Source organism: Ambystoma mexicanum, chromosome 10, assembly GCF_040938575.1.
Source record: "Ambystoma mexicanum isolate Mex_15411 chromosome 10, UKY_AmexF1_1, whole genome shotgun sequence".
NCBI lineage: Eukaryota > Metazoa > Chordata > Amphibia > Caudata > Ambystomatidae > Ambystoma > Ambystoma mexicanum.
This window is the reverse complement of record NC_090932.1, coordinates 181,962,945-181,987,176: the sequence shown is the minus strand read 5'-3', so window position 1 is coordinate 181,987,176 and position 24,232 is coordinate 181,962,945. Positions and strand designations below refer to the sequence as shown.

Sequence of the window (24,232 nt, the reverse complement as noted above, 5' to 3'; positions counted from 1 at the left end):
TTTCGCCGTCATGGACATGCAGTCCTCACACTCCGAACAATGGTGCTCGGATCCCAAGCACCATAAGCAGATCCTGTGTGGATCCGTTATTGACATTTTGTTACCGCAGTCTCGACATTTCTTGAAGCTGGATCGCGGCGTCGTCGGTTCTGATGAAGAAGCCATCGAGAACAATAAAGTATATTCAAGTAGAAATAGATAGTTATCCTGACTGAACTGAGCAACGACGTTCCGAGGCCCCACGAAGCGTGGAAAAACGGAACTGAGCAACGGATGCAGCGCGTGGCTATTTATGGGCATGGTGACGTCGGCGCCGATACGGTGTCCGTCGAAGGACATCGACTCGGTGGACGTCGACGCGCAGCGCCCTCTACAGAAAAAAATTCCGAGGCCAGCAAGCTGGAAACGTATTATCAAAGATAAGGAATACGTCGGAGGACACAATCCCTTCGAAATTAAGATTGTTTGTAAAACAGGCAATGGTTTGTCCAGATCTGCCTTATGAGATCCCGATAATGTCACACCCAGGACTATAACTGGAGTCCATCATAAGCACACACAAAATTCCTATCCAACCCTGGACTAATACCATGGGCGTTCTGAAAGACAGGGAAAGCCCCACAGGAGCCAGCACAAAGTACCTTTAGCGACAGAAACACATTTTTTGGACTGTGAATCAAAACTGTCAAAAATTAGGACAAATTGCGAACCAGGACTAGAACCTGAGATTAGCGAAAGTACATAAAATGTGCCATCGATGACTAAAACTATAGACCATTCGAGATACAATCAATGTACCACCCAAGATTACACATAGAATGACTGACATACAGACAACATACAACAAAAAACTAGAATTGTAGAACTTCTGCTCAAACTTCAAGTGTTATGTGGACTACACAACTCATTTTCAGGCTGCCCTCGGCCACCTACTCTACCTCTCTCATCTCTGATTGCCTGCATGCCATTCAAGATTGGTGTGCCGCCAACTATCTTTGTCTGAATGCCAGCAAGACGGCGATCCTCCTCATAGGCACACCATCACCATCCTTTCCCCTCACTCTCTGGCCGGACTCCCTTGGCCCTCCTCCTATCCCACCTGTGAGACTAAGAACCTAGGAGTCATCTTCGATTCCACACTTTCCTTCTGCGCTCACATCGCTGATGTCTCAAAAAAGGCAATCTTCTTACTGCACCTCCTCAGAGGTACTCTTCCTTTCCTCTCCTTCCTCCAGAAGCTCACTGTCTCCCAGCTCTGGTTCTCTCTAGGTTGGACTATTGCAATAGCCACTTTCTAAATCTACCTGCATCTACTCTCTGCCCTTTGCAACTTATTCAGAACAGGACTGCAAGACTTGTCCTTGGCCTCAAGCCCTGGGATTGTATTTCTCCAGCTCTGAAATCTCTCCATTGGCTCCCTGTGGATGCAAGAATTAAATTCAAAACCCTCTGCATTGTCCACAAGGCTCTCTGGGGCCTGGGTCCAACATACCTTCAGCTATCCCTCTGCAAATACCTCCCCTCTCGAGCTCTCTGCTCCTCTACCTCTAACTCCCTCAGGGTCAGTCGTTTCTCAAAGAAACGAGCTGGGGGTCGATCTATGTCTTCGGCTGGGGCCTCCAGTGGAACAGCCTCCCTGCCACACTAAAACTCGAGGAGAACCATCTCCGGTTCTGGAAGCACCTGAAGACCTTCCTCTTTGCTTCTGCCTCCCCTCTCCCCTGCTGATTTTTGGTCTCCTTTGGCACCGTGCACCTGGCCACCCTCTGTCCTTCTTGCCCAGGTACCTGCTCACTCTGCCACCCTCCTGCACTGACTCTGGCCCACCCCTTGAACTGGGGTCTGTATCTGTACCATACAGCCCCCCACCCTTTTTTTTCTTCCAAAACTTATCAGACCTACTCAGTCTGCCACCTTAAACCCAGCACTTGCCGCTTGCTGGCTGCACTACCATTGTTTGTTGCCTTATTATTTATCAATTTATCAATTATTATTATTTATCTGTGTCTCTTTGCTCCGCACTCTCCTCCCCCCCTTCCTTGCACTTTTCTCCTTCCCCCTCTCTCATGCACTTGTGCGTTCTCAATGTCACTGGGCCAAGTAAGATTGTTGTTTTGTCCTCCCCTGTTCCCCCCTCCCTTGCCTTGTCGCGCTCTTAAACACTTGTGTACGAGCGCGATATAAATAAAATATCATATCATATCATATCTGAAAAACAGACAATATCCCAACAAGGATTACTCCCAGAGGCTTGAGATGTAGCCAATGTCTACTGTATGACTAGAATCAGAGACGCGCTCAAGCAAAGGTAATGTCCCACTCGGCACTAGAACTGGAGACCATCTGAAATATGTCCAATGTCCTTCAAAGGCAAGAACTGAGTCTGTTTGAAATACAATGTCCATCGTTCACAAGGGAGTTTGAGATCAGTAGACAGTATAATTCAGGGCAAGGTCAAGTAAGTACACAGATATGCCTGTGCACTTACCAGTGTGTGCATACATCTGTGTGCACACAGATGTAGGTGCATATCTGCATGTCTGTGTGTGTGCATTATTTTGTGCACACTAAAATGTGTGCATATGTCTGTCCTCACCTGGCAGACACATTGGTGGTAAAACTTGCACACTCATTTGCATATACAAGCTTGGTTGTTCCTGTTATATCTTCCCACTGTGCTTCGGCGGTGCCTCCTGCATCAAAACAAATATTAACATGTATTAGATTACCTAAGGAATGACAGAAAAAGTATTGTAAGTAGTGTTAGGGAAAGCAATAGAGAGCTTTTTAGAGGGTGTGACATAAGCAACAATAGAAAGCAGGGCAGAGCAATACTAGAAGCAACAAGGTATGAGAAGCTTGGAGAGTAAAACAGTAGAATGCTGGTCAGGCGAACACAGTGAGCCATGGAAGGAGTAGTACACGGAGACAGTGGGCAAAAGAGGGAGCATCAGAGGAGTGATGGATGGAGTCATACAAGAGGAGTGATGGATGGAGTCATACAAAGAGTTCTAAAAAGAAGTCAGAAAGGGACTGATAGGAAACAACATGTAGTGAAAACAAGGGGGTGCAACCAATGGGAAGTAATTGATGGGTCACATGGTGGGGTTATTGATGGTTTATTGCATGGATTAGAAATTGGTCTGAAGATGTGATTAACAATGGGTCAGTAGATGGGATTAAGAATGGTTCATAGGTTGGATTGATGATGGGTCAGACGGTAGGATGCCTGATGATGTGCCACATGGATGGGTTATTGATAAGCCATATGGTGAGTGTGGTGATGGGTTAGAGGATGGTCTTATTGATAGGCCACAAGATGTGGCTATTAATGTTTCAGTGGACAGAGTCATCGATGTGACAGAAGACCACAGATTCCTCATATTAGATATATATTCTCCTGCTTTGCAGCTCTCTGAAACGTTTTCCTAGTGGGGGGCATCGTGCGCACTGGCGTCGATGGCCGTCGAGTCGTCATCTTCATGACCGGACGTGATGTTGATGCAGATACAAATGGCGCACTCAGTGCCCTGTTACCTCAGTTGTCGCTTTTTCTCATTGCACAGCCACGGTACAGACAAAATTAACTGTTTGCGCGTTAAAGGAGAGTCATCGCATAATCGTACTAGGGAGCGCCTTAACCATGGGCAAGGCTGGGAGGGCGATGAGGAATCCGTGGGAGGAACATCCTGTAGAAAGAACATTACCAGGGTTAAGTGATCTGTTTTTCTAAAGCATTGGGCCTCATTACGACCCAGGCGGTAAGTTACCGCCTGGGCCGTGACTTTACCACCATGGCGTAAACTACGTTTACGCCATGGAGGTTGGCGGACTTACCGCCCCATTCCGAGTTTGGCGGGGCGGTAAGTCCCCAATCCCCATTTACCCTTCCCCATTCCCATTTTTGCCCCATAGGGCATAATGGGAGTGCGGAAGGCGTTAATTATGCCACCGTAAATTACGGTGGCGTAATTAACTCCATGGTCCCTTAGCGCCATGGATTTTAACACCTGCTAAAAGCAGGTGTTAAATCCGCCATGCCGCTAAGGGACCTCGTACTCAGGCGGTAAGGGTCGGCGCTGTTTACGGCGCCGTAAACCCCTTACCGCCTGAGTTGTAATGAGGCCCATTGTGTCCTCTCATGGATTCCCCATCTTAGATAGACTTGTATAGTAAGATCCTTACGTAGGAGGGAAGGAGCAAACACAATGGTGATTATGACACTAGTTGTTGGAGGACAGCCAGGCCAAATGGAGGCTCATTTGCAAAAACTGTTTCCAGGCAGTAGTGTTTTGCCACCCTGAGTATGGAGGAACATGTTGCAGCCTGACAGATATCCTTTACAGGTACCCATCTTTGAAAAGCAGAAGTAGTTGCCACACCTCTAGTGGAATGTGCCCTGAAGCCTTCAGCGATGTCCTTACCTGCTCTGGTATAGCACTCAGACACACAAAGCACTATCCATCTAGAGATGGTTTGCTTCATTATTCATTTACAAGTTTTGGGGCCTGTATATCCAATGGTCTTCCAGCCTGAATTGTCTTGTCCTCGTGATGTAGAAACTCATAGCCCTCTTGGGATTGAACCTATGCAGCATTTCCTCCTCCTTGGAAGGATGAGGAGGAAGATAGAAGGCTGGCAGACAGATTGTCTGAGACAAGTGAAAAACCTATATGACCTTCAGAAGGAACTAGGGGTGCATCTTGATTTTGGAAAATATGGTAAAAGGTGGTTTACAGGACAGGCCATGCAATTCGCTTACTCTCCAGGCTGAGGAAATGGTGACCAAAAAGGCTTTCTTCCAAGATAGTAGCCTCAGAGGACAGATATGTAAGGACTAAAATGGGGAAGCCATAAGAAAAGTTAACACTAAGTTTAAATACCATGTTGGTACCATGAAAGGTGTCGGAGGGAAAGTGTTAGTCTGGCATAATAAAAATGGCATCAGCAAAGGGATCGAGAAGAATTACCCTTATTTTGGCTTGCGCTTGTAAATAGAAAGCACAGCTAAATAGCCCTTGATGGTGGTGACCTGAATGCTCTTTCTTGCCAGATGAAGAAGAAAGGACAACACCCATGAGGTGTCACATAAGAAAGGTTCACATCCTGTGCTCTGCACCAGCTGCAGAATGTATTACAACAGCAGCTGTATAGAGCATCAGTTGCTGGCCTTCTGGCCGAAAGCAAAACCTCCATCACATCTTCTGGAAGGTCCCAATCCCTATACCTTAGCCTTTCAGAAGCCAGGCATACTAGTTGAACATGTGGACACTAGGGTGAAGAACCAGCCCCCTCTCTTAAGAGAGAAGGACCAGCCTCGGCGAAAACGATGTGGAGGACAGATGGCCATGTCCAGAAGGTCCGGATACCACGTCCTCATAGCCCAGTCTGGGGCAATTAGGACCAGGGTTTCTGCATACCTCTTCAACCTCCTGATCACTTGAGGGATGATGGGAATCGATGGGAACACATACAGGAGCTGGAAGTTCCAGTCCACCACCAATGTGTCCCCCAGTTCCCCAGTGCTCCTCTCAGGGGAAATTCCCCAGAGCAGAAAGGTTTGAACTTTCCCCATTGATTACTTCTGCCGATTTAATTACTTCTGCCAATTTGACTACCGATTTGACTGCACAGGAAAGGGACATCGGATTTTACAACGTGTCAGTGTCTAATGCCAGCATTAGCGGCTTACGACTCCATCAAGGGTAAGCCTCACACCCTTCTTTCTCTATTGGTGTTAGACGGCACACAGGGTATCATTCCCATTTGAATATGTGTAAATTGCGAGCCGCTATTTGCATTGAGGCTCATAAAAGAGCGTTTCCTGCCTATGGTCCCTTGAAAGGCGAGCCTTCTCTCTTCTCATATGTAAGAGGTGAGGTCTGGAGGTTAAGACAGCCACTAGCTCAGTGCTGGAGCCTTTGGAGTGCAAAAGCAGCAGGTGTGCTTTCGGTGTTGATACTGTGCACTATCATTCTCTTTGGAGTGAAAGAGACTGTTGTATAAATGATAGAGCACCAAATCAGTGGGCAACTTTGGTATGTTTTGTAGAGTTCCCGAGGGAGATTTGTTTTAATAAAATGTACTTTGGCATGACTCACAGAGGTTGAGTTGCTTGGCACACATTTTCTCAAATTGGTGTATTTTGTTTTGTTTGCAGAGTTGGTAGTATCTACTACGAAGACCTGTTTATCCATCCGTCTAGTAACATTAATTGTGAATAACTATACGGTGAGCCATCAACAGGACAATTATATTCCTGTTGTTTTTGTGCTTCAAATGACCAGTTTATACTCACAGCTGTTTTTCTATGTTGTTCCTCCCTAGGTTGCATGAAGTCCACAATGAAGATAACACAATCTTGTTGATACATGGTGTTTTAAGAGCCAAGACCTATTGTTTTGATAAATCGCCATCTTTCTCACCCCTGAAGAAGTTCTCACATTGGCCCTCATTACGACCCAGGCGGTAAATTACCGCCTGGGCCGTGACTTTACCACCATGACGTAAACTACGTTTACGCCATGGTGGTTGGCGGACTTACCGCCCCATTCCGACCTTGGCGGGGCGGTAAGTCCCCAATCCCCATTTACCCTTCCCCATTCCCATTTTTGCCCCATAGGGCATAATGGGAGTGGGGAAGGCGTTAATTACGCCACCGTAAATTACGGTGGCGTAATTAACTCCATGGTCCCTTAGCGCCATGGATTTTAACACCTGCTAAAAGCAGGTGTTAAGTCTGCCATGGCGCTAAGGGACCTCGTACTCAGGCGGTAAGGGTCGGCGCTGTTTACGGCGCCGTAAACCCCTTACCGCCTGAGTTGTAATGAGGCCCATTGTCTCTACTAGTGTTAGAGAACGAAACATGTCGGGTTTTTCTGTGTGTTGTACTCTAACCAACACTGTGCAATGAAGAATTGAACAATTGAGAACCGCACACCAGGTTTGATGCGGATTCATAGAATAAGAACATAAAGTGTTGTAAGAAAGTACCCCCTATGATAGGGACTATCTTTGGTATTTATCAGGAGTGTTTTATCACTTTATAGGGTCTCTTTTTCTGTACTATTAGTCAGTTATTTCTATTAATTAGTTTATCAGATTTGGTTTTTTAGAGTGTTTTGAGGTATGGTTTAACGACACTTAGTAATCTGTATATTTAAAATGATATGAAATGTGTTTTTAACAGTTCAGTGTTTTTTGCTGTATTTTACAATCATATTAATATGTTCATATTACTGTCAATTTAATAAAATATTAAAAGTGTATGTATTACCCACTGGCATAATTGGTATGTTTGCTAAGGTGGCCATCTAATTGGTGGGTTTCATGCTTAGGGAGGACCTACATGGGAGCCATGAGATCCTCTTGTTCAGAAGCAGTCGCAAGCCTTATTAAGGGGACGAATCTCGGGGCTATTTGCATTCCCCTGAGTCTTTCTTTTGTTAAATGTTGAACTTCCTGTTCACATTGGAGGCAAACAGACCCACTTGGGGGGGTTCTCTAAATGGTGAAGATGTCTAGGAGAACTTTCTGGCACAGCTCCCACTTGTGGGAGACTGAGCCCTGCCTGGTCAGGACATCCGCCATCATGTTTTCCTTCCTGGTGCGGTGAATTGCCAACAGGGAGATCCTGTTCTGTAACACACACACCAGAGCTGCATCACCTCTCTGCACAGGGAGTGTGACCCTACACCACCTCTCTTGTTGATGTAGTGCATGGCTACTGTATTGTCTGTCATGATCAGGACAGTCTTCCCCTGTATGGAGGGCAAAAAGGCCATCAGTGCCAGTCTGACCACCCTCATCTCTAACGGGTTTATGTGAAGTTTTGTCTCCGCCATACACCACAACCTGCTCACCGTCAACTTGTTCAGGCGAGTACCCTAGCCTTTCAGAGATGCCTTCGTCACTACGGTCGCCTCAAGCCACGGTTGCCAAAACGGTTCTCCCGCCTTCACGTTCTCTGTGCAAGTCCACCATAGGAGATCCTGGTCAACTCTGATCGGGACTTGAATCAAGTCGGTCATACTGCCAGAGAACTGTGACCACTGATATCTGAGGGCCCATTGGAGTGATCTCATTCTCAGTTGACCCTCTGGTGCCAGCAAAATGCAGGATGCCATGAGGCAGAGCACCCGTAGAAAGTCTAGGACTGGCAGATATTGGGCATTCTGGAATTTGGTGACCATCTGCAGGATGAGTAAAGCTCTCACCTCAGGAGTGAAAGCCTTGCCCAAGGGAGAATCCAGGACTGCTCCGATGAATTAGAGCATTTGAAAAGGTGTCATCTGAGACTTCTTTAAATTGAGGGAGAAGCCCAGCTTGTGGAGAAGGTGGCAGGGATTGAGATGATCCGGGGCTTGATCCGGAGACCGTGCTCTGATTAAACAATCTTCCAAGCAGGGAAAGATGTGGATCCCCCCTTACCAGAGTCTGGCCAACAGCCTGGAGGTAAGCCCTAGGCAGAACTGGCGGTGAGTGTTGCGTATGACGAACCTCAGGTACTTCCTGTGCTTTTGATGGATCGGCACATGAAGAAAGTGTCCTGTTGGTCGAGTGACACCAATCAATCCTGAATTTCTAGGGCCTGGAGGATCTGTGAGAGTGTTACCATCTTGAATGTGTCTTTCCTGACGAACCTCCTCAACTATTATTCCCCAGAGAATGTAAAGTTAAATTGATTTTACTAGTCTTTTTAAATTCATAGACCCAGCACACACTATCTTCCTATAGAGTTCTGGAGGGGTTACTTAGTATCCCCTATGTCTAAACACTCTTGTAGCTGTTAAAAGCTATCCTTTCCTATTGAAATGGCTGGTGCCAGTGGTTTTATTACGAACTACCATTATTTTTACCGACCTTGAACACCAGTGGCTAAAAATCAGGCCGCCATGTTTTTCAATTTGGCGCCCAAGACTCCTCTGTAAAAACAGACTCTGGTCATCTTTTTTCGCCGTTTCTTTGTGGAAAGGTCCTTCTGGTGTTTAACTCTGCGCGCCAAACTAGGTTTGGTCACTTTGTTCATGAGCCTTTGGCGGGCTTCAGGACTGAAGTCCGCCGATGGCGTCTGAGTGTTTGGGGTTGGCAGGAAGTGAGGGAGGTGCCCGAAACTCCCTGTGCTTGGTCTCCTAGGAGACCCAAATGCACTCTGGCGTGATTGGCTGGCTGACTGTGCGGCAAGGACAGCAACCCTGCTGGGTGAGTGACAGCTAGACTGGAATGAATGGGAGAAAAGTGTTTAAAAGGCGGGTCTCCAGGACTGGAAGGCAGAGTCGACCACTGGAACAAAAAAACCAAAGACGAGCTGGAAGAGGACGGCTGCTGGAACCACTGGACCGTTGGTTTGCCCGGTGAAGCCCTGCTGCAACTCCGAATTGCCAGATCTCGATTCGACAGAGAAGCTCCTTCAAGGACGGCTTTTTCCTTTGAGTTGGTGGGACCAATCAACTCAGCAAACGCCTGGATACCATTCTCGGAGCTGGTTAAGGTTAACCAGGGAGAAGGACACCAGTTTGTGTTTGGAAGCCACTGCTACTTGAGCTAAAGTGACACCATTTTGTTTGCTTCGACGACAATCCCGTGCACTGCAGGAGTCCCCCGACGTCCTACCTCTTGTCCCCACAACAGAGGCTCAGGAACAGCGAGATCTGCAGGAACTGCCAGGAACCAATGTATTCAGCTGCATCTTTTTGCTTCACTTTAAGGTACTGTGCTATCCAGTTGAGAGATCCTAACTCTCGCAGTGAAAGTTTGTGAAACTTTCCAAACTTGCATGCCCAATCAGCTTGTGACCCAGCCTATCTTTCTTTATCATCTGAACTACTTCTAAAAACGTTTACAAAGACTTCTCCACATGTACCAGAACTGTTCTGTCCTATCCAAGAACACTAGACTATTGACTTTGGCCTGGCCTATTGAATTGAACTGACCTGTCCCTCCTGGTACATTGAACCTTTGCATTATCTGAAAGAAGTGTTTTCTAACCCTTTATACAAACCTATGCTTTGTATTCCCATTTAAAAGTACTGAAGTGCCATTTGGCTCCTTTTTCAGGGGAGCTCAAACTGTCTCTACAACTTAGGGTTTGCTACTGTAGTGTATGGGTGTTTAATATTGAGTTGATTTCTACTAGTGAATGTTTTCCAAATTATTGTGTAAATAAATGTTTAAGTATTTTTTACCAAGAAACCTTGAGTGTAAGTTTCTACTTGAACCACTGTGATTGTGATACTTCTGTGTAACTTCTTCTACTGCTCACATTCCCTCTTGAGATAAGCCTGGCTGTTCAGCTCGCTACCAAAAGTATGTGGTACAGACTTATATCAAAGGTTGGTTTTTGCTTACACCTGTAGTCCTAATTGTGTGTGGTATTCCCAGAGGGTACTGCCTGCAATTCGGCCTAACAACCATCAATGTTAAAGGATTTGTTGGAGTCCTTTAATTTGGATAGCTGAAGTTGTGATCCTATGAGGAGCAACTCGTGGCGGTGTCAGTGGCATGATCACCAGTGATGGGGATGAGGATTTGGGTTTCATCTGCATAATTGGTGTAGGTGACACGCAAATTGTCCAAGCGGTCAAATAGGGGTTTGGTGAAAATATTATATAAAGTTGGGGAGACGCATGACCCTTAGGGTACTACACATTTAACCGCTGTAGGTTGGGCTTCAACCTTAGGGGAGAACACTCTCATTGTTCTATCTGTTAAGAAGGACGCTATCCATTGTGTGGTGTTTGGGGAGAAGTGTGCTGCTGAGGCCAAGTGTTTGCACAAGATATTATGGTTCACAAGATCAAACGCAGCTGAGAGGTCCAATAGGAGAAGAAGGGCTAGTTTTCCCTTATCTTTTAATTCATCCATTTGGATTTTTAAATCCAAAAGGTCTCTTTCAGTCCCATGTCTAGGGCGGAACCCGGACTGACGTAACCCAAGAAGGTTATTGGATTCCAGGTACTTTTGAATTTGGAGATATGCTGCCCTGTCTAGTATTTTTAGTAGGAAGAGCACTGTTGTGATTGGGTGGTAATTAGTTGGTATGTTTGGATCAAGTGTAGGCTTCTTTAGTAGGGGTAAGACCCATGCGTTTTTTAAGTCTGTTGGGACACAATTGTTTCTGAACGAGGCACTGATGAGGTTTGTGATGAAGGGAGTCAATTGTGGTCCGCAGTCTCTGATGACTGTAGCCAGGCATGTGTCGCCTTGGCACCTTGATGGTTTAAGGCTTGAGATAAAATGCAGGACTTCTGGGTTAGTGACCTCCGTAAATTCGAAATGAGAGAGTCCATTGTTGGCTGTGACGTTAGAGAGCTTGATAGTTAGTTCAGTTGGATGGACTAGATTTCTTTTGGCTGTAAGTTTAGATTGAAGTAGTGTAATTGTATCTAGAAGAGCAGTCTGGATATTGGAACACCAGTTAGCATCCTTATTGCAGCTTTCTGCTTGGAGGACCGGCAATTCTAATTCTCTGAGGATAGAGAAGAGTTTCTTGCTTTTAGACTTAGCCTTGGCTATTCTTTGATTGTATACTGAGTTTTTTGTCAGAAGGACCTCTTGTTTGTACTCATGGCCCGCTTTGGTAAATTCAAGTTTGTTTAGTTCATTAGGTTGTTTTTTCCAGTGCGATTCCACTCTTCTCTTAGACTTTCTTAGTTATTTTAAGGTAGGGGTGAACCACCTGTTTAAGTGCGCCAATTGTTTAGCTTTGCGTGTGGACAGAAGAGCTAGTTTGTCTATTGCTGTGAGTACCGTTTCATTGTACTGTTTTGTGATTAAAGTAGGGTCATTTTTTACATCCTTCTCGGGAGCTATTATTGGTAGCAGAAGAGGTAGTAGGCTATCGGGTGTGATGTTCCGTTTATTTCTTGTTGGGACAGTTGGTGCCATCGATGTTAAAAGTTATAAGGTGGTGATCCGACCAAGGACAGGCCGAATTTGAAGTGATGACTGAGTTACAGTTCAGGTTTGCTATCCAATCTAGGATGCCTCCTTTTACATGTGTAGGGTTCTGGATGCGGTGTGAGAAGTCTAGTGCTGAAATCGTATTAGCAAGGGATAGTGCATTTTTGTCTAGCGCGTCGTTAAGACCTAAATTGAAATTACCCATGATAATGGTTTGGGATTTTGGTTTAGAATTGGATGAGCTGGGATACGTCATTTTCAAAGGTGAGTGCAGGCCCTGGTGGTCTGTATATCAAGTGCATATTCAAAGTAGTGGTTGGGGTCAAGGCCATTTTTACTGATAGTTGTTCCCCTGAAGGGATAGGTGTGTTAGAGGTTTCTCTCATATTCAGGGTATTTCTAGCTATAATGGCTACATCTCCCCCCTAGGCAGCTAGTCTGTCCATTCTGCAAATTGAGCAGTCTTTGGGACCATATAGTGAGAGTACATCCCCTCTTACTTTCTGTAAACATACCTAATCTATGGCGTCCTTCTCCAGTAGAGAAGAAACCTCTTGAAGGAGCAGTGGGTCTGGAGCAGGAGGTGGTCTGGTCAGATGGGGCAATCTGGAGGGCGCTTTAAAAATGGGAGGCAGCCCATGTGTCTGAAGTAATGCGCACCATTCTTGCAACTGGTGTGACAGATGCTCTCTACCGGTGTAGTGTGGCAGAAGTCCTTAAAGAGGTTTTGTGTCAGGGACCGCACTAGAGGGAACAGATCTGACGGTCTAGGTCTTACCTTCTCCACCTCTGAAAGATTGAGAGAAATGTCTTTGACCTTGGCCTTGACGGTCATCTGGCTTTTTACCTTTTTGTCCATAATTGTAAAAACGAAAAAAAATGTGCCCTTCCATTGAGTGGAAAGTTGAGCAGGCTGTCTTATCTCTGCACCTAAGGACTTTGTTGCAGCCTTAGACGCCTGTAATTTATCAAGGCTGTCATCTGGCTTTTGTCCAAAAAGATGCGAGATGTCAAAGGGCATATCAAGCAACTTTGTTTGTACGACCTGCGCAAACCCTGACTTTCTCAGCCAGGAGAATCTTCGCATGACAGAACTCGTTGCCATAGATCTCCCGACACAATTGGCTGTGTCGAGTCCTGACTGCATGGATTGGCGCAAGCTAACCCCAGGGACAAGACTCTTGAAAATACATTGAATGAGCAAACTGAAGTTCCAATGGCGAGAATCCAAGGGGTGGTGGCATTTATTTGACAGAATCTGTAGACTGGTGCATCAAGAGTATACATACTTCTAATGAGGCATAGTTCAGTGGAAATAAGGGGAAAAACATGGCAAAAAGAAAACAAGAAACAAGTCAAGAAACAATGCAAAAACACAACCAATGTCACAGTGCCCTCCAAAAAAGTTCAGAGGAAACAAAAGTCCCTTTCCTTGGCGGCTGACTCAGATCTAAATGAAATAAGAGAAACCTCTGAGGCTAAATATGAAACAACTATGCCTGCACTAAACAGAAGCAGCAATCTGGCTGGCTATCTGAACACCTGGTTAAAAATGGCTAATCCCTCCAATACTTTCCAGATACAGATGAGATGGCGGGGGTTCCCAACAGACACATCGGACAGTGAACTACTAGCTGCAGCTACTTCCATGGTAAATGCAGCAATTCCTACACCATCTCTTCTATATGCAGATGTGGTTAGTGGGAAAGATGGGACCATAACACACAGTGAGTATCAGACAATGTGGAATAAGCTCAACTCTGAGAAAAAGCAAGAAAGGGTGAAACATATGCTGATGGTCTATGACCTATTTGCAATTTTGGAGAGCCCTTTTATGAACCGCTCATTTTTATTAAAACTTCTCCATTGTATTCCTCAATTGAGAGTTATACATTCTAAAGATCTGAATCTGGTGCTGCTCCCTGACTCTATTTATCGCTATAATTGGTCCTGTATTTACATTTCATCTTTGAACATTTTGGACTTTATCATGTCTTTTTCATCAAACCTATCAAAACTAGGGTTTGAATGTACATATGCCCCCGTAAACAGGGTCTCAACTATGGTCAGGGCGGTGGCACCTTTATTGATTACTAAAAAGGGGAATGCAAGGAATATCAAGTGTGATAAAACAGGAAAACAAATTCAAATGCCACTAGAAACATTGTATCATCTGGACCTCCAGAAATATCAAACTTTTCAACCATTACATTTTGAATAATATGGAAACTATCATAGCCATGCAATCTATAGACCCAGAAAAGATAATCAGAAAAATCTCTGCAAAAGCTCATTATTAGGGTAATCTGTTCAGCAACTGGGTAACTGCCACGCTCACTAAGCGACATGGATACTATGATGCAGATATAGCTGCAAAGAACATTTTTTTAAGTTGGAATAGTTGAGAAATACGGAGGTCCTTAAAAATAAACATGGCTGAAGGCATAGGGAAGATTTAAAAAAAACCTGAGAACTAGACATAAGAACTGGTTAAAATATGATCATCTACTGGTACTGTGCAATGAACAATGGTATTGGGATGAGATGCTGTCAGCCATCCTTGTCATCTCAGATGTTAAACTACCCACTTCCTGGTCGTTACTCTTCTGGGAAATAGAATAGGAGTAGTTCAGTGCTCGAGACACAGGTATAGTGAATTCAAAACCAAAGCCTTACTGATAGCGAGGACCATGATAGCCACTCATTGCAAATTCCAATACTCCCCCACAATAAATGACCTGCTTACTAAAAACTGTGCACACGATTAGTGAGGAGATCACATTTGTGCTACATGACGGCATCATTACATTCTTTGTGATTTGGGGATAAATAAGGACTCCATATTGCCTTTCGAGGCAGACAGCATAAGGGCTGTTGAATTATTGATGATGTGGGAAGTGTCCTCAATGCATCAAGGGAAGCATATCTCGTCAGACTTCCTTTTTACCTGTACGGTTGAAGTATCTTCACAGATGAACCGGGAAATGTGTCGAATACATGGACTGCATAGGGGAGGGGTTGGAGAGTACATTTATTGGAGGTTGGGGATTATTTTCAGATTAAGCCAACGCCTTGTAAACTTGCATATACCTATACATACAATCGGATTAAAAAGAAAAACAGAATCTCTGGAACAAGAACATCTGGCTGCATACCTTGGGCGCGCCAACATCTCCTGTAAGTTAGCAACTAAGGTCTTATCCTGGAGAATCAACTGTCCATCCCCCCACCAGGTAAGCAAGTTGATTCAACCCAGTCATTTTCAAATAAGGAAACTTAAAAAACCTCTGCCCTATGTCTCAGCACATTACTTTAATATTTGCATATTGGGCTTCACGTCTCGATGGCAATTGCTCTGTCTTCGAGTAGTTAAGATTGTCAAAATTAATTCAAACAAAATGCGCAGAATATGCAATTTATTGTGTTACTTTGAGAAATGCACAAGGACGTAATTCATAAAAGTGACCTGTACATTTCTAGTGGACTGGACAGAAGTGCAAATTATGCTCTACCCAGCCTCCTTGCATACATTAGTGTCAGGAGCATGCTGCGGTTGGGAGCACATTTCACAGGGATTGACCTTTTAAGGGTCTGTAATTGTGAAATGTTAAAAAAAGAAACAAGCATTCCTATTCCACTTAAGAAAAATGCATTACAGGGTTAGATATTATCATTCATGTATTGCGCACTAGGGGAACATGTTCAAGAACCGCACATTACAAAGTGCATCATGGTTCCGAAATATTGATGTACTTTGAAATGCGCATAAATGCCCCCTTTCAGTGCCTGGTTTGCCCAATTGTGCACCGGGCGAGGGGGCGGGTTGCACAAATACCTTTGCCCTTGGAGAATACATTTCAAAATGTTTCTGCTGCAATGAAGATAATAGGATAGCACTTCTCTTGAGTTGCATAATAAAATCCGTTGAGAGTTTGGTCTGTAATTCTCTGTGTATGCGAACAAGACTTTTCACCACAAGAAATCCCCTTTCTTTAAAAACAGAAGAATTTCTTACAATCCAATCCCTTTATGGAGACCTTTGTAACGATTTTCTTCTTGCTGCTTTCTTCAATAATCTCTTCAAAAGAAGTGGGGGGGGGGTGGTCCTTTTTGGACCATGTCATTTGTCTTTGGAATAAACTTCCTGTGGTAGTTAGATCACCAGAGAACACTCTTATTTCGGGAAATCTTTAAATACAGAATTATTAAACATGATCTGACTCTGCAAACAACTTTCAGCCCACCGTTTAATAATGTAGCACCATGGTGCACCTTGAGCATATACTGTGTGTAGAACAGCACATTCCTTGGACACTTTTGCAAGGTTCCTCAGGTAAGTTTTATTCTAGTTACATATCAAGTTGATACATTGAACCACTGGGTCCTAACACCCAGGCTAGGCCTCTCCAACTGCTAACTCCTGGAACCTTGATGACAGTCATTCCTGCATTCACACACAAACATTCTCTCAGGCACACCAACATTCTCTCAGCATCATCATGCACCTGCATTCACTCCAAGCACTATACAACACTGTGCTTTTAAAATCAGTATAACATAACAAAGCACAATTCAAACTGCAGTCTGTCAGAGCATGGACCTTATGACCCACTAATGGAGCAGGCCCACAGACTCAACCACCTTAGCAATGAAACTCAGGCAACCAACAAAGTCTGGCCACGATCCTCAAACCACTGACACAATATCGGGGTCTGTGGGTATCCAGAACATATCTTCCTCCTCTGGAAAGAAAGACTCAAAACAAGCCAATGAAGAGTTCCTGTCTGCAAAAATACAATGTGGGCCTCCAGCCCTAAAACCGAAGCAAAATGGTGGGGCGCTGATACTGACCTCAGCAATGGCTCCATGGAGCTGGCACCCAGAGAGTAAGTATAGAGGCTGGCACTAGCTACAAAGACTAACGCACCGTTGGCAGTGAACTCAAAACCAAACCTGTAAGAATGCAAGGGAGAATGTGGCAACAGCCTCTGTTGTCCTGCGAGGGAGCAACAGTGTCAACTGGTAGCAGGGATGGAGGGGTTTGCCTGAACACATTGAGCACTGAAGCTCAGAAAGCCTGGCACTGCACAGAGGAAGAGGCCCAAAAGGGGAAGGTGAGTATGTCATTAACCTTCACAAGTGCTCAAGTGGATTACTCCTACAAACTCAAATTCAGGGGCTTCGATAGGTGGCCCCACTTCCCAGAGGATAAGAGGAAGACCCAGGTCCGACCTAAATTGCTACGCCTGCTTCTTTTATCATTTCCTATCCCTCTCACACTCTCCTATGATCTGGAAGGATGGTTGAGAGTCCTGAGGGCAGTGACTTTTTCGGTATAGCTTTTTCTGGTGTCTTCTTGGCCAAAGCACGCCCTCGTGGCCTTTGGGTGAATAGATTGACAGAACCCAACATTCTCTGTATGTTGACCCTCACTAATCCATCACTCACGAGGAAGGTGTGGGTCAGAGACCAACATCTGCCTCCCCTACGTTTTATAGACCTTAAATCCCAATTTAGGAGGTGACAAGACGCAGATTAAAAAAAGCTAAAGATGACAGTTTCAAAATCTCAGGAATTGAGCTCAGAGAGGTTGTGTGGCTCCTTATTTGTGCAGTACCTAAGGCATAATTTCCAGTGAAAGAGGTCCACTGATGCTGTGATGGAGTCAGCAACAGCACAGAGCTCCATTACACTACCAGGTGGGGGCGAAGAACAAATTACTTAATCCTTGTAAGGTTCTTTCTGATGGATATTCCTGTTACGGATTCCCCATCTTATATATATTCTCCCTGCCTTAGCAGATCTCAGTGACTTTTACGACAGCATGGGGTGCCATGCAGCATTGGCATCTAGGTCCCTCGGAGCGCTTCATCCTCGAAGCTGGACGTAATGCGGGGACCTCCGTTTAATTGTTTTATTCCCTGTGCTCAGCCACGTTGGGGAATGAATTTTCATAACAAAAAATGTTCAGCTCGTTCAGTTGTGCAACCCAGCTCTTCAAAGAGGCCTCCATCACTACAGTGTCCTCCAGCAACAGTTGCCAAAAAGGTTTTCCTGCCATTAAGCTCTCTCTGCAGGTCCACAACAGTTGGTCCTATGTGACCCTCCCCGGGACCTGTAGCAGGTCCGTCATGTTGCCCGAGAACTGTGATCACTGAGGGCCCACTGAAGTGAACTCATTCTCAGTGGGCCTCTGGCACCATAAAAATGCAGGATGTCGATAGACACACCAGACACACGAAGTCCAGGGCTGGCAATGTGTGGGTGTGATGGAATTATGTGACCATCTGCTGAATATGCAGAGCAGATTCAGCAAGATTTCTTTGGGAGCAAAAGTCTTCTCCGAGGAGGAGTCCAGGACCACTCTTATGAACTGGAGCATTTGAGAGGGTGTCACTCTGGACTTTTTGAAATTGAGGGAGAAGCCCAGCTTGTGCAAAAAGCGGCAGGTGTTCCTAAACTTGCTCCGAAGAGTGGACTCTGATCAGCCAAATGTCCAGGTAGGGGAAGACGTGAATCTCCCTCTCCTTGGACTGGCTGCCACCATCAACAGCAACTTGGCGGATACTCTCGGGGGAGATGAACCCGAAAGATAGAATCTAAAATTGGCAGTTTTATCTAGCGGCCAAGAACCTCAGGTACTTACTCTGCTTGGGCTGTATGGGCACATGAAAGTAAGCACCCTGGAGGTTGTGTGACACTAACCAATCCAGGAGCCCTAGGGCTTGGAGGACCTTCTCCAGCAGGGAAATAATCTCCTGGTAAAGTACTGAATCTTGATTCCGAAAAGGATGAGTAGGTAGGGGAAATGTGGAGGGTGTTGGAGAAAAGGGAGGCAGTACCCTTGAGTCACACCCAGGCATCTGAAGTAATGTCGCCCGGTTCTCTAGAATGTTTAGCCAGGACCACCTCCACCCCCACTGGAGTACGGTGGTAAGAATTTCTAAGAGAGTTTTTGCTGTTGTTGCAGAACCAGAGAACCAGACAGGACAGAGGAAGGTGTAGATTGAAAGGACGTTCAACTTCCTCCTCTTGTTGGTCTCACACATTTTCTTTGCCCTTGCCTTCAAGGAATTTGGGATTTTCTTCTCTGGCTAAAATAGTGAAAGGGTCTGCCCCTCCAGCTCTGCACTGTGCATTGACCCGACTGCTGGTGCAATGATGCCCCTGCCAATTTCACTGCAGCTTTTGATGCTTGCAACTTTTCAAGGCTATTGTCCGCCTTGGGTCCGAAAAGATTAATGCCATCAAAGGGCATGTCAAGCAACCTGGCCTGGTGTTCTGAATCACGAAAACCTTTGTAACATCGAGCTTGTGCCCATGGGCATTGCATCTTTTGTCGTCACTGTCTTGAGGCAGGGATGGGTAGGCACTTGTTTTTGTACCTGAAGTGGCAGCTTGCACCACCAGACTATCAGGACTGGGGTGCTCTGATAGGTAGTCAGGGTCTGAGGATGCCAGTCTATACTTCCTTATTAGGTCCTTATGTACTGCTGGCAACAAGCAGGGTTCCTTCCACAGCTCTAATAGTGGGTCCTTTAGTACAGCATTAAATGTAAGGACTGGTTCCTTTTGGGGGCCATTGTTCAAGATAACATCAATTCATACTCTATGACCACTTTCACTAGGAGATCCCCCCCTAAGGTTTCTGACACCTTGGCCATGACCGCCCTGTAAGAGGCATTGGAATGTGCATAGGTATCTGGTTGAGCAAATTCGACCTCCAGGGAGGTGTTGAGTCCACTGCATCCTTTAGTTCAGATGTTAGCTCTGCCATCATCGCTTGCCGGCTTTATCAGTCGCAGTGGACTCTGTATTTTTGCTTTTTTGTTCTGAGGTGGATAGCAGAGGGGCCGCTTTGTCAAAAATGTCCATCAATTCTTCCCCCAGATCTACGAAAGGCCAGCATAGTGGTGATACACAAGGCAGGCAAACCGCCAGATGCATGTAGTTCCTACAGACCAATCTCACTCATAAACATAGAAGCAAAAACACTGGCGAAGATACTGGCCAATAGACTACAGACAGTAATAACCTCTCTCATTCATCCAGACCAATGCGGCTTTATGCCACAGAGATCCACACAAATGAATATTCACAGGCTCCACGTTGCCATTGAAGAGGCACCAAATTACAAGACCCACTGGCACTCCTCACTATTGATTTCGAGAAAGCCTTTGATTCGGTCCACTGGAACGCCCTGTGGAACATAATGGGTAAAATGGGATTTGGTGACGAATTCATAGGCTGGGTCAAGATCTTATACAATGCCCTGACAGCCGGGATCATGGTGAATGGATGGACACCACGAACCATCAACTTGGGCAAAGGAACTAGACAGGGCTGCCCCCTCTCTGCGTTGATATTCGCTTTAGCAATTGAACCCCTTGCAATAATGCTGAGGGAATCGCAGCTATGGAAAGGATTCCGCTTGGCCCAGGATTGGGAGGATGGAGTCTCCCTGTACGCTGACAACCTTATTGATTTATCTAAGTGAGCCGTCAGTCGTCACCCACATATTGAGCAGATACGGAGCCTTTAGTGGCCTTCGGGTAAATTACAATAAATCCATTCTATTCCCCATTAAAGGGATCAATGCAACAGACCTGAACAACTGCCCATATAGAATAGAAAACGAGCCCTTCAGGTATCTCGGGGTACAAATCACGACTGATCTCACACAATACGTACCCCAAAACCTACATCCAATCAGAGAAAGATTTGCGGATGATGTGAAACACTGGATGACCCTGCCCCTCACCCTATTAGGGAGAGCGGCTCTGTTTAAGATGCTGGCTCTACCGCGGTTCCTCTACATTCTGCAGAACGCACCACTATATATACCCAAAACAGAATTCTGCAAGATAGACGCAACACTCAGAAAGCTGTTGTGGGGAGGAGGACACCATAGAATCGCCCTGAAAATCCTACAGCGCTCTATATGGGAGGGAGGCATTGAACTCCCCCACCTTCAAACATATTACTGGGCAGCCCAGATACCAATAGTAAACGACATCCTACATAATAACCCGGAATTACCACACATTCGAACGGAAAGCCAGGAGGAACAAGGGCTTACGCCATTAGAGAACCTCTATCGAAACACAACACGCTCGACCCACAACACAACAACAGCCCACAGGACACAGATATGGACAGATGCACACAAGCACTTAGGCTGGGAGGGGAAGGTCACACTGAGGCTGCCCCTGTGGCGAAACAGGCATCTACCGGAGCTCAGCAAGCTTCCGAAATGGACAAACTGGGAAGCAGCTGGGATAACAAAGCTAGAAGACATGGTGCAAGACGGGGAAATAGTATCATTCCAGACTCTGAGAGACAAATTCAAGATACCCCCCCGCAGAATACTTCCACCACAGACAGATACGACACGCACTCACCACATGTGCGATAGACTTCCCCAACGTGCCAGAGTGCACAACAATTGAGAGGAACATTGTGATGGAGCATATTGACAATAAAATAACCTCCACCATGTACAATGCTATCGCCTCATTTGCTACAAAGGAACTTACGGACCTGAAAACAAAGTGGGAAAGAGACCTGGGGCCAATACAACCGGAGGATTGGACCACAACCCTCATGTATCCCAGAGAAACAGCCATATCGGCCAGAATCAGACTGATCCAATTGAAAATTCTGGATATATTATCCAAGAGAGGCCTTATACCAATGGGGGAGCCAACAAGAGACAGGAACATTTTTCCACATCCTATAGGAATGCCCACAAATTCAATACTTCTGGCAGAGATGCTGTGCCAGACTATTGACAGTCACTGGTCAAACGATACCAATGCACCCTAAACTGCTGTTACTGGGGATAGACGAAGACACAGAGATGTGAGAAGGTATAAACCTGCACCTTTTCTTTTCTCGCTGTATGTCTAACTTGCGCAGCAGAAAGAAATGGGATAGGGAAATCCCTAGATTGAAAGAAAAACGAGGAAACAAAACCATATGTTGTGAGCTTGGTTTTAAATATGAGCAATACCTACAAGCTCTCTCAAGAGTATATGGACAAACTACACAGCAATTCTAAAGCCCTGTTTGATAGGATGAACCCCCAATCAACAGATACAGGAAAAGGGAGTCAACAGGTTGTGGTGACCAACCCACCCAGCAGTATCTAAGGAGTATAGCCCCACTACAAAAGTGGGGTATCAGAGCGATCAGAGTGCCAACGCCCCACAGCAACTACAAAACACAGTTGTGGAGTGTAGGGGGGAGCCCAGATCAATAATAATAAGCAATAAACTGAGCAATAAAATTCGACTTCCCAGCTCCTCCTCTACTCCTAAGGGAGCTGAGGCTGTGCGTCCCTTGCTTGACAAGGGGAGCGAACAGGGTTACAAACAGGACCTGAGAGCAATTGCGATCTCTCCCTCCTTGTATGAAAATACTACAAATGAATTGAATATGGGCATCACAACAGCCCAAGTATACTCAGCACCTGCAAGTCCATCTGTGTGCAAACCTTTTATCTTTGGGAACAAATCCCAGAAGAACATTAAAGATTTTTTCCTGAAGTTAGCGGCAAGATCCACCACAGAAAGGAACGTCGCTAAGACTCCCCGTCATGAGCCCATGTTAGGCGTGTCAGACAGAAGCCTTCTGGAAGTTTTTCTGTCAACTGAGAAAGAAAGAGAATCTGTGGAAGACTGGAATATCAATGCCACGGTGGAGGTTAGTGACATCAAGCAGGAAGAAGTGGGTTAAATTGACCTGTCAGTAAACCCGACCTCTCTTCTAACCGAATATCTCACTTTTGACTCTATGGAAGGACGAAACAACTCTTATCGGGAGAATCTCCATGAAACACTGAAAGAGATGGATGACAAAGTAAAGCTGTCAGCACCATCAATATCAGCTTTGAATATAGTACCGAGCTCCTTTGTCAACCTATATGAAAATATAAATGACACACTCTCTACAACAGTGTATCAAACAGCAGAATAAAATTGGCTCTTGAAATGATGAATAAGTCGGCCAGAGCGCATTGTAGCAGAAATGTACTGTTTAAGACAAACACCTACATTAGGACTATTTCAGAAAATGGAAAGTTTCTCAAGTATGCTAGAAAAACATCACTGTGCACTTACTCATAGATTGGAAGCACAAGATGCGAAGACCAATTTAATGAGTGACAAACTGAGAACTTTTATGGGCGACTCACGCATGCTTATCACTGAAAAAACATCTGATATAGATAATACAACAGCTAAAGATAGTAATACTGTGCTGTCCCAAACTGAACAGCGGTCAAAGGATAATAGAGACAGCGTGGAAAAAGGGAAGGGAAATGGCTTGACTATACAGACCCCGGATTTGGAAGTTCTGGACTGTAACAATCCCAGGCCTGCTGAAAGAGGAATTGGGAAAAGAAAGAAAAACAAGAAAAAGAATAAGCAAGGGAAAAACCTTAAGGGATCAAGGAAGTATATGAGATTCATGGATCCTTCTGAAGATTTGAGAGTGAAGGACGAATTGCCTCACCATGAAGAATGTAATGAAGTGAGGGGCGAATGTATGGAAGGAGGGACAAGTAATTGCACTGTCCTGAGGAAAAGTTTGGAAATAATTGAGTACCAGGAGGCTGCAAATGGGGATGTCTTACAGAACGATTATGTATCTGAAACCTGTGATCTCCCCGACAAACTAGACGTAGAGGATCGTCGAGAGAGCAAGGTGACCAGAAGCAAACAAACTATTCCGACAAAAAAAAAAGAAGTCCTATGCAAATGTTCAAACACAGGTACATTATAAACAGTTAGAATTAGTCCCAGGGCTGAAACACCAAACAACAGCTGCCCTTCCTATTCTATCTCGAGAACAATGGGCACCGATTTTTCAAATGGGGAAACATAAAGGCGTGACAAACCTGGTTGGGGATGGCAAAATGCCCCAAAATGTCATGACCCACAGGACACGCCACTTTTGGTCTTCCTGGTCCTTATCGCAACGGGCCTTGCATTCCCTGACACTCCCAACATGGCCGCCCAGAGTGACAGGCCTTCCGCGGTCTATACTTTGGACGTAACGTATTCTACTAATAGACCGCACCCCCGCGGCTCTGCGCGTCTCAATGCTATTGCCAAGTAGCGATCAGACGTGTGCTCCGTAGTTCGCAGTATTGCTTTCCTGGTTCATAGCTTTTCTACTTCTATTCCTTGCCCCTTTCCCTTTTCCTCTTGCTTCCTGGACTCGTGCGCCACCAGCACGTCTTCTTCGTTTCCCTGATCCCCGGATTGCTGCATCCCAGAATCTTAAACGCACAATGGAGTTGGAAGAGACTCGCTCAGCCTTATTCAAG

The 24,232-nt window shown here is 45.4% G+C and overlaps 1 protein-coding gene across 8 annotated transcripts in view; it reads right to left on the bottom strand.

Moving 5' to 3' along the window:
* The window catches only part of ANK1 (ankyrin 1), a 2,823,483-nt gene that overhangs the window by 964,475 nt on the left and 1,834,776 nt on the right, over positions 1–24,232 (bottom strand). For all 8 annotated transcript variants that reach the window (XM_069617665.1, XM_069617670.1, XM_069617666.1 and 5 more), the window contains one exon: positions 2,597–2,693. In XM_069617665.1, coding sequence (XP_069473766.1) covers positions 2,597–2,693 — 97 coding nt within the window. The remainder of the gene's footprint in view (positions 1–2,596; positions 2,694–24,232) is intronic.